The 12910-nt window shown below is 44.2% G+C and overlaps 1 protein-coding gene across 10 annotated transcripts in view; it reads right to left on the reverse strand.

The window, feature by feature from the left end:
- Positions 1-5139: 5139 nt before the first annotated feature.
- Positions 5140-12910, reverse strand: part of LOC139534175 (transcription factor EC-like) — a 43222-nt gene continuing 35451 nt past the window's right edge. For 5 of the 10 annotated variants that reach the window (XM_071333036.1, XM_071333035.1, XM_071333038.1 and 2 more), the window contains 6 exons: positions 12750-12851; positions 10441-10483; positions 9021-9077; positions 8848-8923; positions 7784-7958; positions 5140-6353 (listed from right to left, as the gene is read on the reverse strand). In XM_071333036.1, coding sequence (XP_071189137.1) covers positions 5895-6353; positions 7784-7958; positions 8848-8923; positions 9021-9077; positions 10441-10483; positions 12750-12851 — 912 coding nt within the window. In that variant the 3' untranslated portion in view covers positions 5140-5894. The remainder of the gene's footprint in view (positions 6354-7783; positions 7959-8847; positions 8924-9020; positions 9078-10440; positions 10484-12749; positions 12852-12910) is intronic. The other 5 variants (XM_071333037.1, XM_071333041.1, XM_071333042.1 and 2 more) reach the window with 2 other exon arrangements.

Consider the following 12910-nt stretch of genomic DNA (forward strand, 5'->3'; position numbering starts at 1 on the left):
GATGACATTTAACTGGGCTCAGTGGTGGCCAGACAGACACTCGCGCTGTGTTCCCAAATGACAACCTTTTTCCCTACATAGTGCACTATTTTGGACCGTAGCCCAACGGGGTGCCATTTGGCACGCAGCCGCAGTCCCATCTCAGGTAATGAATCCGCTTTTGACGGACGGTCTCGTCGGAAGGCTTTACCCTCCAAACGCCCAGAGCTGGGATTGCCCACGACGGGCCGTGGAGAGATTAAGAGTCAATGTAATGAGAGCAAAAGAGGTTATTTTAGCTCCTTTGTCTCTCGTCCTTTCCTCTCACTCTGTACGGAGACTGACTTAACTCCGCACTAACTCCGCGCGGGCCAATCGCATGGGCATTGACTTCTTTCTTTTTATCATTCCTCTCGCTCCTCTCCTCCCTCGGGCCGGCTTCCTCTCTCTCTCTTTTTCCCCCTTTCCCTGCACCTCTGTTTTCCCTTGCGTCCATCCATCCATCCATACCCACTTATCCATACGATCCCATCTCCTAAAGGGGATGGTAAGATCTTTAGAATATGGGAAAATGCACACACTACTACTCTGCAGACATGGTAATAGACATAATAGGGTCAGGTCTTGCATTTAATAAACAATTACCCATCAATTATGAATGAAGGCCCAGCGATGGCCTGGATTCCTGGGTGAGGGAGGAGAGGAGAGAGAGATAAAGAGGTGGATGAATAGATGAATAATGTAGACGAGTAGAAAGATGCCCATTGGAGAGAAGAGACGCTCACCAAACACCTCGGCCCACACAGCTAGAGCCAATTATCTCGCTGTGGTAATGATCATCATATCCCCCCAAACCTGGCTGACATTTACCCACACGTCACGCCCTGCATCTCGCTTCACCTCGTCTCGCTCTTGACTAACACACACTCACTTATGCCGATGAACAGAGAGACACACTACAGCGCATTGTCCAATTGCACTCTCCACTATTAGGTGCAACTTTTATTTTTCTCATGTTTTACAGAATATTTCCCCTGCTTGCTTTCTTAGTTTCCCCCTAAGGTGTTTGGGGGGGTTTGGGGGGTTTGGGTGGCAGTTAAAGCAGCGACCATCATAGCCCTAGACCTGTCGCTCCCGTTTTGAATTACAAATCAATCAGGACCTTCCATGGCCACGGCCCCGCTATCCCCCCACCGTCCCCACCATCCCCACTGCCCCACCAAGGTCACCCAGATTACAGAAGGTTACCAGCGAGAGAACGAGGAAGAGTGGGAGAGGGGGACAATGATGAGAGGATTAGCATAGCAGTTCCCAATAGTGGAGGAATTAAACGGGGAAAGTTAGATGCTAACCCAACAAAACGGACCTGCTTTTCTGCTCCATTAGAATACGCTAGCCGGAGATATTATGGATGGAGAGGGGGAGAGAGGCAGAGAAGGGATATTTTGGCCCCCTCAGATCAGAGGCTGGGCCGGAGGTGCTAAAGGCAGCCCGTTAGTGAGGAGACTGAGGCTGAATCAGGGAGCCCCAATGGAGCCCCAGTGGATGGCTCCTCTATGGGCCCAGGCTGAATAACACGGACATCTTCGATCCCTGGTGGATCCCCAATGGCTCCCTCAGGCCCCAGGGCTCTGGTTATAATGGGATCAGAGCCAGTCGGGACCATTCCCTGGACACAGTGCAGTTAGACACACTATTAGCCGAGTCTGTGGCGTAAAGGAGGCTGCCGGCTTCATTCTTATACTGTAGTTCTTGGTATGTTCATAGACGTGCGTAAAGACAACATCTGGCCATGTAATTGAATGTATGTCCATATGCATGACCATATGCCTAGGCTATTCATGTGAACACGCATAGAAAATAGTGAGTTCAGTAATGGTTCCTTTTTTCATTTAATTTGAACACTGAAAGAAAAATGTGCAGAGGGATCACATTAGCATTTCAGAGAAACCTTGATACGGTTGGTCCTGGCTTTCAGCACGGAGATATTAACTGACTATATGAACGCTACAGTGTTCTGTTCTCTCTGTCGCTGGTTGGATTGACATTTTCCTAATGATGTGCTTTGTGTCTCTCTTCTATGTCCCTCCACTCACCTCTCAGCCCCGCCCACTGATTTAAAACACATACAACTGTAACCGCCTGCCTTTATTGTCAGAATAAAACAAAACTGCGGTTCGAGACACCTTTGGTCCCCCCCTCCGCGCCCCCATCTGTTGAACATCTGGAATTGTGTGGCGCAAATAATTGGAAGTCAATTTGTTTGAAGAAATGTTTCGACGTCTGTTTTGATTCATAAAAACCTCTGGAAATCGCATTCATTTTTATAGGGTTTCGAAGCCCAGCTGGTTATTTTTCATCCCTTTGTGTTCCGTCGTTAATGTGATGGTTTGCTAGCGTGTGACGTGGGAGTTTGTGAGAGACTGGTCATGGTGTGGTCTCGCCTCGTAAAGGCTCAATGGACTGGAGGCCCAGCCCCAAAGGATCATGGAATATGTTGGGGTGGTACTGTACAGTGTGGCAGAGGGGCGCTACAGTATCTGCAAATATCAAATGACACCCTGGTTCTGGTCAAAAGTAGTGCATTATATTATAGGGAATAGGGTGTCATTTGGCCATGGTCAAAAGTAGTGTACAAGATTGGCAATGGAGTGCAATTTGCCATATGTATCCAGTGCCCAGGATCTCTGGATCAGAATCAGCATGCTGTTTACCACACGGCAACTCTGAGTCGAGGCATGAAAATACATATGACACTTGATGTTTGGGCCCTGCTGTCACTTTGTTACTCACAGTCAAATTTCATTTAACTTGTGCACAAGCCTTGTCACAGGCCAGATGCTGATGACTGTTTGTAAATTGTATTTTTTCCCCCCTCCTGCTCGGGTTGGTGTGGCAGGTGAGGAGGTGAGAAAATGGTGTGTGTGCCTATGCGCACGCACATATACATATGCAAGTGTGTGTGTGTGTGTGTGTCAGAGTGCTCGTTGTGTTTCAAAGTTGCCATTGGCAGCTTCAGCAGGTGAAAGCATTGTAGCGCGCTAGGCTGGCAGCTGTGGCATGCTGTACAGGTGACAGCTCTGCAGCATCCGTGTCAACTTTAGTGGGAAAAGGGGTGAGAAATTGTTGTGGTGACAGAACTCTGCGTTAGCACCTCGGAGGTTCATTACATCTATTGGGTTTATAAGACTGGTGAGTCTGTATTGGAGTCCATATACTGTACATCTAGAAGAAACCCAAATGTACTCCTTGTAATTTTACTGGGGTAATGTTAAAATTATGTTTTAAATATATATATTAGAAAGTAAGGAGTTGATTTCACATTAACATGAAAGCCTTTTGGGATTTGTTCGTTTGCCTTGCTCGTTAATTCAACCACAATAGTACTAAAACTCTCTGGTTTTGTGTTGGGATTGGTAAAACGAGAGCTTTTTGGGGTTTTGACATGAGTACACAGCATACTGCTGCTACCTACTGGTGAATTATGGCAGTGAACTACTGCTGCCTGGAAGTGGTGAGGTAATGCTCAGCTACGCACAGAAGTTATACAATAAAGCAATGGAAAGCTTATTTTACAAACCACACAGTTTTGGCAGTTATTCTAGTAGAATAATAATTACAATCTCTGTCGTGTGCAGAAGGTTAGTCAGAGGGCATGGCAACACCATATCAAGGAAGGTTTTAAATATAATAAACTAGTCTGTTTTACATCTTTACATTCATCTTTAGTTATTGAATGTATCGGTTAATGTCTCCTATATTAAACTGTTATCGGATACTCTTAACAATGTCTGACTGTTTTGTCAATCTAAATAAGACATGTTGTGTCCCTGTCTTGCCCCTGAGTTTCCAAAGCTGTGGTTTAATGAACTGTGATATTCCGAATAAAAGTTCCTAGTTCTGATGTCACCGTTGCCTCAGGCCACATCACTGTTTGAAGCCCTTGAACTTTGTTCAATATTGTCTTTGATGTAGCAAGGAAACTGGACAGGGTTGAAATACATTCAATTGATGAAATGTGTTGATTCTTTTAGTCACATAATGATAAGCTTGTGTATCCAAATTATTTATTTTATATTTTTTTGCAATAGGAGAGTATCTGGAGAGAATCGTATTGACATCAAAATGTAAATTGTGCCTTTGGAAAATGTATTTTAGTCACGCAAAGTTCTCCGAGACCCTCCATGTTTTCTCTTTAATGAAAATCCATATTTACCTTCCATAATTTCGTTGGCCAATTACCCATAAACATCACTCATCGCTTTGTAGTTGGCCTGCCTATATTTCATAATGATTCGTGGTTCAATTTTATTTTGTAGCTGGAGAGGAGATGCAAGCAGGAATCTTTCGATTTCATTATGGGAGAAACATACAGCTAATAACATTCTAAAACATTAATTTAGAAGAGCTTTGATGAGGAACACAGGGTATCCACTGAAACGCATTGAAATGTTGTTTTTTCCACTCTGGACTGTTTGTTGTTTTATTAATGCATAACTTTTACATGATTAGAAAATATCCACTAATTAAAGATTTCTTCTAAAGATTTCAGCATTATATGTATCCAAAACAAGTCTGACTAAACTTTTCTGAGTACATTTTTTAAGCAACTATTTTGATTCTCAATGATTAATTTGACATATTCTTTCAAATCAGTCATCTAGCTTCTTCATATAACTTTTTAACGACCGCGTTTTTTTAAAGCCTACTCTATACTCTCCTTTAATTCTGCCTTTTCCCTGTCCTTAAGAGCCGTTATCTGGATCGTCATCATCACTCCTCATTTTCCCATTCTCTCTGTCTTCTCTCTGTCGCTCATTTACTGTCTGTCACCCTGGGTGAAACCTTCATTTTACCCACACTCTCACCTTTGTTCAGACAGTTCCCCTGGATGGACCTTCATTCGTCAGTTTAGCCTCATAGGTCTTGCCTCTGACTATGTGATAATCAACCTCTCTGTCACTCTTCCTGGTTCATAACTGAAATGCTCCTGTTAGATAGGAGAATAATGAAAGTTAACAGGTCTCTCCATCATTTTTTTTATTTTAGCGTAGTTATCTGTGATAGAGTAGGCAATATTACAAATTAAACACGAGAGCTTTTGTGTTGGGTATGTGGTAAGCATGTGTGATTATAATGGGAAAAAAACACCAAGTCTGATTTATTAAAAAAAGGGGTTTATTATATTTTCCCCACCCCCACTAAGAATAAAAAAAGAGAGCATGTTAGATAATGTCATGTTTTTTTTAGGAATACATGGATTAAAACACATAAATACATACAACATTTTGTAAAAATAAATTTAAAGACAAACAAAGGAAGTGTTAGGCTTTTTCGCCAAAGTATCACTGTTCCATTTCAATTTCTGACTAAAAGAGGAACCACCAGTAACTAGCTCTAGATAGGGCCCATCAGTGAACCTCAATGGTTTAAAGTCCTTTTATACAATAACTGTAATAGTACACATCTGAAAAGGACACTGTCCTCTTTTGGCATATTGCAAAGACACAGTATAGTTTACAGTGGTGTACAACAACCCCAGTGTCCAATGCATTGTGGAGCAGTATTATATGATCAGTATGGACCGATTGTCTTTCTCCCTTTTTCTCACGAGTCTGGTTCTGTCCGCGAGGTATGTACTCTCCACCAAAGTTTGTAAAAAGTGGGAGTGCCAGTGGTAACTAACCCTGGTCCTGGAGAGCCACAGGATGTGCAGGCTTCTGCTCCGGCCCAGCACTAACACACCTGAGCCCACTAATCAAGCTCTCAATGATTCGAGCTGGTCAGTAGAATCGGATGTGTTGTTGGTGCTGGGCTGGAACAAATCCCTGCACCACTTTGTGAGGGTGACCAACTGCTCTATGTCCTTTGAACTTTGACACGGGGTCACCGTGGGGTCGCGGAGGGGTCAGGGATCATAGGTCGTCATCGCCATCGTCCGAGCTGAAGCTGCTCCTGTGACTGGAGTCCTTGGAGGCGTCGGGTGAGCCGGCGGAGAGAAGCGGGTCGATGCCGAACGGCGAGAGCGGGTTGTCCATGAGGATCTCGTCCAGCCGTTGCTCCTCTTTGAGCGTGGCGCTGAAGAAGTCTGTGAAGTGAGACAGCGGGTCGGAGAAAGTGGTGGAGCCGTCAACCACCCCCTGACCCTGGTCTGTAACCCCAGTGACACCCCCAGTGGTCATGGCTGGCATGGAGGTCCTCTGGAGGTACTCCCCGTCCAGCTCTTCCTGGTACAGGGGTGGCTGGGGACCCTGCTGTGACTGGGGAGCCAAGGGCTGCTGCTGTTGTTTGAGGAGGTGGGAGGAGAGCTCTACAGTACCCAGGGCAGTGGCCATGCTGGGGAGGCCGTGAGCACGGGCCTGGATCTCCAACTCCTGAAACGCACAGAAAAGGACCAAGGATCAGGACAGTGTTCTTCTCAGATACATAGGAATGGGAACAGTGTCGAATAAGAAGATTTTTAATGAAGGAGGTGACTTTTCTTAGAATGAGCTCGGTACGAGTTGGCAACCCTTACACACACACACACGCAGGCGCGCACATGGATGCATACACATTACACACACAGATACCCCCTCCCTTCCTCCCCGACACACACGCACACATACCTCATAGTCTGGTAGATGATTATGAATTGACTTTAAATAGCACTCTAATGTAGTGGAGGCCGATCCATTTAATCTACCCCTCCTCTCCAGACCCCCCTCTCAGTACGCAGCCGGGGCCCTCGGGATATGTGTTATAAACATGACGGGGAGGAACCAATGACAAAACCTCATCAATCAGCTACCAGCAGTTCAGCAATATGGTTCACGCCTCCCCATCGACGCTCTACGAGCAGTAACACTATGGATAATAGTCTGTTGTCAATCTACCTTGATAACGGTTAAGCTAGCATGTCGTTTAGCTAAACAAACTCAGGGGATAAAAAGAGTGTAGAGGAAAGTGAGAAGCATTGCTGTTCCCACGTTACGTGATGCAAAGTTATAACCGTCTGTTTTTCTCAGTTTCAACATCTTTCTGTAGGATTCCAACAGTACATTTAAGTAAGACTGGCGTGATGTTTATGTGAGTGATGCTTGGTGTTGATGCTGTCTTTCTCCCTACAGTGTGTTATCAACTGTCATCAGCGCTTATTTGGCTAACGCTGTGAAGCTAACGTTCCGTTAACGGCTTTTGTTAGCTCTCTCCACATGAAATGTCTCTTTTCGTCTCGTTTGTGTTTTATGTGTTTTGTTGGTCTCGGCGTCCTTTAGGATGACACTGTTACATTGAAAAGTTAAGCTTGACTGTGAGTTCAGCGTAAGAGCCAGAGCCGTGAAAGATTCATTTGGTGGTTAATTGCGATGTCTCAGTGGCTGAGGACATGTGGCTCTGCTGCCATGTCAATACCCAGTCGCCCCGTTTTAATGCATCATTTTAGGGCGAGGGGAAGTGGAGGGAGAGAGGCATGGCTCTGGGTATTATTAGGACTCACAATCTAATTCTGACCTGATTCCTACTTCCGGACGGATGGAGCCGAAGTCTATCACTCTATTTATTAATCAGGTAATTATTGTGGCTTGGAGAGGAGAGGTGGAAGAGAAGAGTGGTGATGAGGAACTGCTTGACAAACATCAATAGGAGCAAGTCCGGTCTCTGTCAGGGAAAGGGGTTGGGGGGGGGGTCTCTATTGAGCATAAGGGCCGTGATGGTGCACATTGACATGGTGTTAAGGATGGGGAAGTCTCTGGGTTGGGGATCTGTAGTGGTAGGGGGCTCGGGTTTTGAGGGTGTCTTTCTTTCTCTCTCCCGTAGTCCATACCTGGATCCTGAGCAGTAGCCTCCTGTTGGCCTGCTCCATCTTCTTCTGCCTGTTCTCCAGCTCTCTGGCGTGCTGCTGCTCCTTCTGCAGCCACTTGATGTACTCCACCGACGCCTTGAGAATGGTGCCTTTGTTCCAGCGCATATCACTACGGCAGAGGGACGTAAAAGATAACCTTTTATTCACCGCCTCAGCGGAATGTTCTGTACAAAAACTTACGCAGGGACCCATTTTTTATATATGAATAAGAAATGGTGATTTACATGGCCAATTATTCATTCTCGGACATTACATCCAGCCTTTGAATGGGAATTTTAATAGAATAGTTAAGTATAAGTGCGTCTGCAGAAAGTCCATTTTGGAACCGCTTGTATGGTAAAATTAATCCTCAAGTAAAAATAGGTGTCGGAAGAGGGGGGAAAATGTGACTTTAGAAGAAGCCAAGAGTGCAGGCCCTATTCCCTGATACCATTACTTTTTAAAAAGGAGGAAGCAGCTGTAAAATGCACCTTTCGTTGGAACAAGACATTGGTCTGCTCTACAGCTAATAATCTTCTTTATCTTGTCTTAATGGCACGGCGACAGCGGTAACCTTCCATTTAAATTCTATCAAAAGTTAAATTGCTGTTGGGCCAGTCGGATTCCAATTCCGGCTTCCCTATTCCATCTTAGTGGGCCAATTGTGCTCAAACTTTGATTCAAATGGGTGGTGGCCTTCTTTGCGTTTGACCCCAATCTTCATCATTGAGCTCTAAGCTGTAGTCTACTGTTGAGTGCCCAAGGAGGACACAGACTCACTACTTTGCAGAGCGTGAAGACTACAATAGCTACTCAAGTACACCCTTGAAATAGAAGCAAAATGTGCTCTTGAGTATTAATTTGAATTCAATTAACAACATTTAGCAGCCTGTGCTTAGTATTTCATATGCTTAACACCAGCCAGACATTTGCGCTTCTTTTCATGGCAATAGACTTGATCATGGGGAGTTTCTTTGAGTCAGGTAAGCTAATGTTTGGAACATAATAAAGACTGAGAAAAGTGTAATAAGCGCAAGATCACTTACGGGTCATTCGACTTTGGTATCATTGTTCCAAGTTCTTTGATTCTGTAGTTGATATTGTATCTTCTTCTTCTTTCAACTGGTCAGAGAGAGAGAGCGAGAGGACATTGAGTTACTTTAGTGCCCCACACAACATTTCCCGAACGGTACTCTGTATTGAGCAGGGCGACTCTTACTCAAGTTGTGATTGTCTTTCTTCTGTCGTTCTTTGGCCATCACTCTCGTTTCATGTTCTGTGAAACACAAAGAAGAACACAGCCTGATAAGAAACGCACACAGAGTATCAAAGAAGCTCCAGTCAGTCGATACACAGTTCTGGCATGGATATTTCTGGGGTGGCAGACAGTGGAGATCATCTTTGCCACCACAGACACAAAGTCTGAACCTTCCACAGAGTCTGAACCTTCCACACACTCACACACACAGTGAAAGGGCTCAATTTATCCCACTCGCTCCCAGCCCGCCTGGCATACATAACTGCGTCTCTTCTCTTTGGTTCATTGTGAAAAATCTGTGTCCTCTTTTAAGCCACTCAGGCTGGCAATTAAGTCTGCTTAACAAATTTGCTGATCTACCCATGAGGGGAAAGGCATGCTATATCATTCATATTCACATTCACATTCACATTTCTCCCAAACTATATAATTAGAACCTGTGATTGGATTTCTCAATTCGTCTCTGTTGATTCAATAAGGTCATTTAGACCTCTGTGTAACTGCCCGTTGTTCCCGACCGCACACTTATATGAAAAATATACTAATTCACTTATTTTCTCGTCGGAGTGAAGCGTTCTTGAGGCATCCTTTCTATTTCCTAAATCAATTAGCTTTACTCGATGCATGGCATTTATAAAACATTTCTCAGAGGTCCTTTGTGTCGCGGACTATGGACAGAGGCCATTGATAATGAGGGATGTGAGTGATACAACTGTAGTCCAAACACTACACATTTAAGGGAAAAATCTATTTGCTACATGTAAACATATTACATACCCTATAGAAGCGATCCGTAATTTATCCAAAACAAATCCATGTTGAACCTGCACTGTCTTCCATTATAATGAAGTGACTGACAAGTTGTAGATGCTGTATAGAATACACAATGGCAATCGGCTGAGAGCAGACAAACTTAATCTAAGGATATTCATGAGTTTACTTAGTAATAAGTTGAATAGTTTGTGTAGGATTAACGTTGTACACATCAGGGTTGAAGAAGAGGGCCTACACAGCATTTTGTCATAATTTTACTCAGCTAAAGAAGAAAAATGACTAAATGGATTACTCTTTCTTGTTTCCTGTTGTCGGGCACCTTAAAAAAATGCTAAACTTATTCATTCCTAAAAAAAAAAATGGATGCCAGTAACTGACATGATTTACACTTGTCAGGAATGTGTCACCTAGAGTGTTGTGCTTTTATGCTACAGTGTGTGGTTGAGTTTCACACTTCTATCCTCTTTCGATGTGATCATGCATTGATTATTTTGATCATCTTTAGTGCTATGATGTGTGTTCGTACCTGTGACTTCCCTTTTTACAGTAGTGAGCTTAGTGGGGCGTGAGGTGGGTGTCATTCGGCCATGAGGGGCCGTAGTCATACCTGGTTCACACCCATAGATGTCCAGCATGCTTCTGCTAAGCACCTGGAGAGAAGAAAAGGAGAGGAGGAAGATGTCAGGGAATGGTTGAACACAGACGCACAGACACAGAGAGATAACACTTCATTCAGACTCGGGGACCTCAAGTTCACTAAGTCATTGAAACTTTTGGAAGCAGATTGACTTTTGAAAGCATTTGAAAGCATTGAAATGGTGGCAGGAATTTGTAAGGCTTTCAGATGAGGGCAAACATAGCACTGTTGGCAGTCCTGTCACTTCTCAGCCCTCAGGGCGTTGCTTTGTGTGATCCAGCAGGAGAGGCTAGGGGCCTCCATGTCTCCCCACCAGGGGCCCTGCCTGACCACAGCCCTGTTTGCGTCCCCTAAGGCCCTCTCAGGTCCTTCTCTGGGGGTACGACCTCGCTCCGTGCCCCTGTTTACTAGCCTAATAGTACCATTATCAGTGGCCACAATGGCTACTCAGCTTGAAAGGGCCCCAGAACACAGAGGCGTCTGTGTGTTCAAAATAGCACCCCACTGGATGAAAGCCGGGTCATAACCCGCCCAAACAGACACCAAACTGTTTTTCTACGCCGCTTGTCCACTGTGAGAAAATAGGCATATATTTTCCGAACAAGCCGGATAACTACGGTCTCTTTTAGGAACTCTGTTGGAATGAAGAGGGATGCATGTATGCATGTCTAATCTTAGGGAGCCGTGCATTTTTGGGAATCCTACAAAAGCCGGCATAGACGCCACAAGCTGTGTAAAGACAATTTGTCACTGTGTATGTGTGAAATTCAGTTCCTAGAGTAGTGTAGAGAGGGATAAGAATAGAGGTCAAGTTATGGGAGGGAAGGAAGGAGAGAGTGGGAGAAAAAGAAGGAACAGTAGACATTTCAATATTTGCAGTTGGTTTGCTTTGCCTGTAGATGGCTTTCTCTCCGTCATTATCTCTAACGGGGGGGGGGGGGGGGGGTTACTTATCAAAATGAAAGATTGCGACAGTCCCCCGACTGCTCACATCGTAATCACTTCAATCCGCTCCCATCTGTGTTCCTGGGATATGTTGACATGACAAAACGACGTGATGCATCGTACTGTATGACTAATTAGAATGAATTGATCCATTTAAGCGCGCTATTATTTCGGAACAAGCCCATCGGGAGTGTAGGCATTAACCCAATCCAATGCCTCACTGCCTCGCTCTAAATCTCTCCTCCTCTCCCTTTTTTTTCCTGTCGCTCTGATCTTCAATCTCTACACCCCCCTCCCCCCCGTCTTGTCTTTCCTACACACACACACACCCCTCTGCTTTTCTGTCACCCCGTTTTTCTCTCTCTCCGTTTCTATGTGTGTGTTTGTGTGCATGCCTGCCTGCTTGCCTCTGTCTTTCTCTATCTCTCTTCATCTCTATCTCTCTGTCTGGTTGGCCTCTCCTCAATGCCTCTCTCTTGAAATGCGGTGGGAACACATTTTCCTTTAGTACCACATACCTCTGTGGTGAGTTCAGGTGTGTCTATAATCGCTACTCAAATGAGTCTTTGTTTTTTGGAATTCAACTCCAGATATAATTCGCACTGGGAGCACTTGTCTCTGCTGCCGTCCATGCATTTTTGTAATGGAATGCCTAGTCTGAACAATATATTTTTTGTTGTAGTAGATATCTAGCATAGTCTCTCTGTTCTCCCTCTGTCTTATTGACTACCATTCCCAAACTCCATGGCAGTGACCAGTGTCCATGTAGGGCTTTCAGCAAAAAAAAAGAAGAATCACAGACTTAGTGTTTATACTAATTAACACATTATTTCCCACACTGTCATCAATTACCGTGTAATGACATCACTTGCGGATTAATCCGTATTGTTCGGCATCTTGAGAAATGTGAGAAATGCTTTAAGCCTCAACCCAGGTGAAATGAACTTTGACTCATCGGTGGACTTAATCTGACCTCACACAAAGCCAGCTCCTTTTTTTCCCAAGCAAGTCAAGCCTGAAAGTTCATGTTTGGCAGAGGAAGTAGTTCTCATATTCCCCTTTTAAGTCCTTTAAAGAAGTTAGTTAAGCAACTTAACTTTAAAGCTGAACTTAACTACCCCAATATATGCTCTTCGTGAGTGTCAAGAAGATCAAGGATCTTCTGGGAATCACGTCTGGATCAAGGAATAAGGTCAGCGAGAATCAATAGACAGAAACACCTGCATGTCGATAGCATTTCTTCTGTTTTTACCCTTAGTTTTGCAATTCAAATAAGTGTTTTTCCCATGACATTTGCGACTGATATAATAGTTTATATGATTATTCATACTTACATTGTTTTGCATTATGATGCTGGGATCCATACAATCCAAGCCCCCGTCATTGAAGCCGGACTCCAGGCTAATCAAGTCATCAATAACTTCATCCATTGGAAACTAAAAGAAAACAGTCATATTGTACCAGCCTCAGTTCAATTCAGATACATTATGTATCC

This window comes from Salvelinus alpinus, chromosome 11 (assembly GCF_045679555.1).
Source record: "Salvelinus alpinus chromosome 11, SLU_Salpinus.1, whole genome shotgun sequence".
Taxonomy (NCBI): Eukaryota; Metazoa; Chordata; class Actinopteri; order Salmoniformes; family Salmonidae; genus Salvelinus; species Salvelinus alpinus.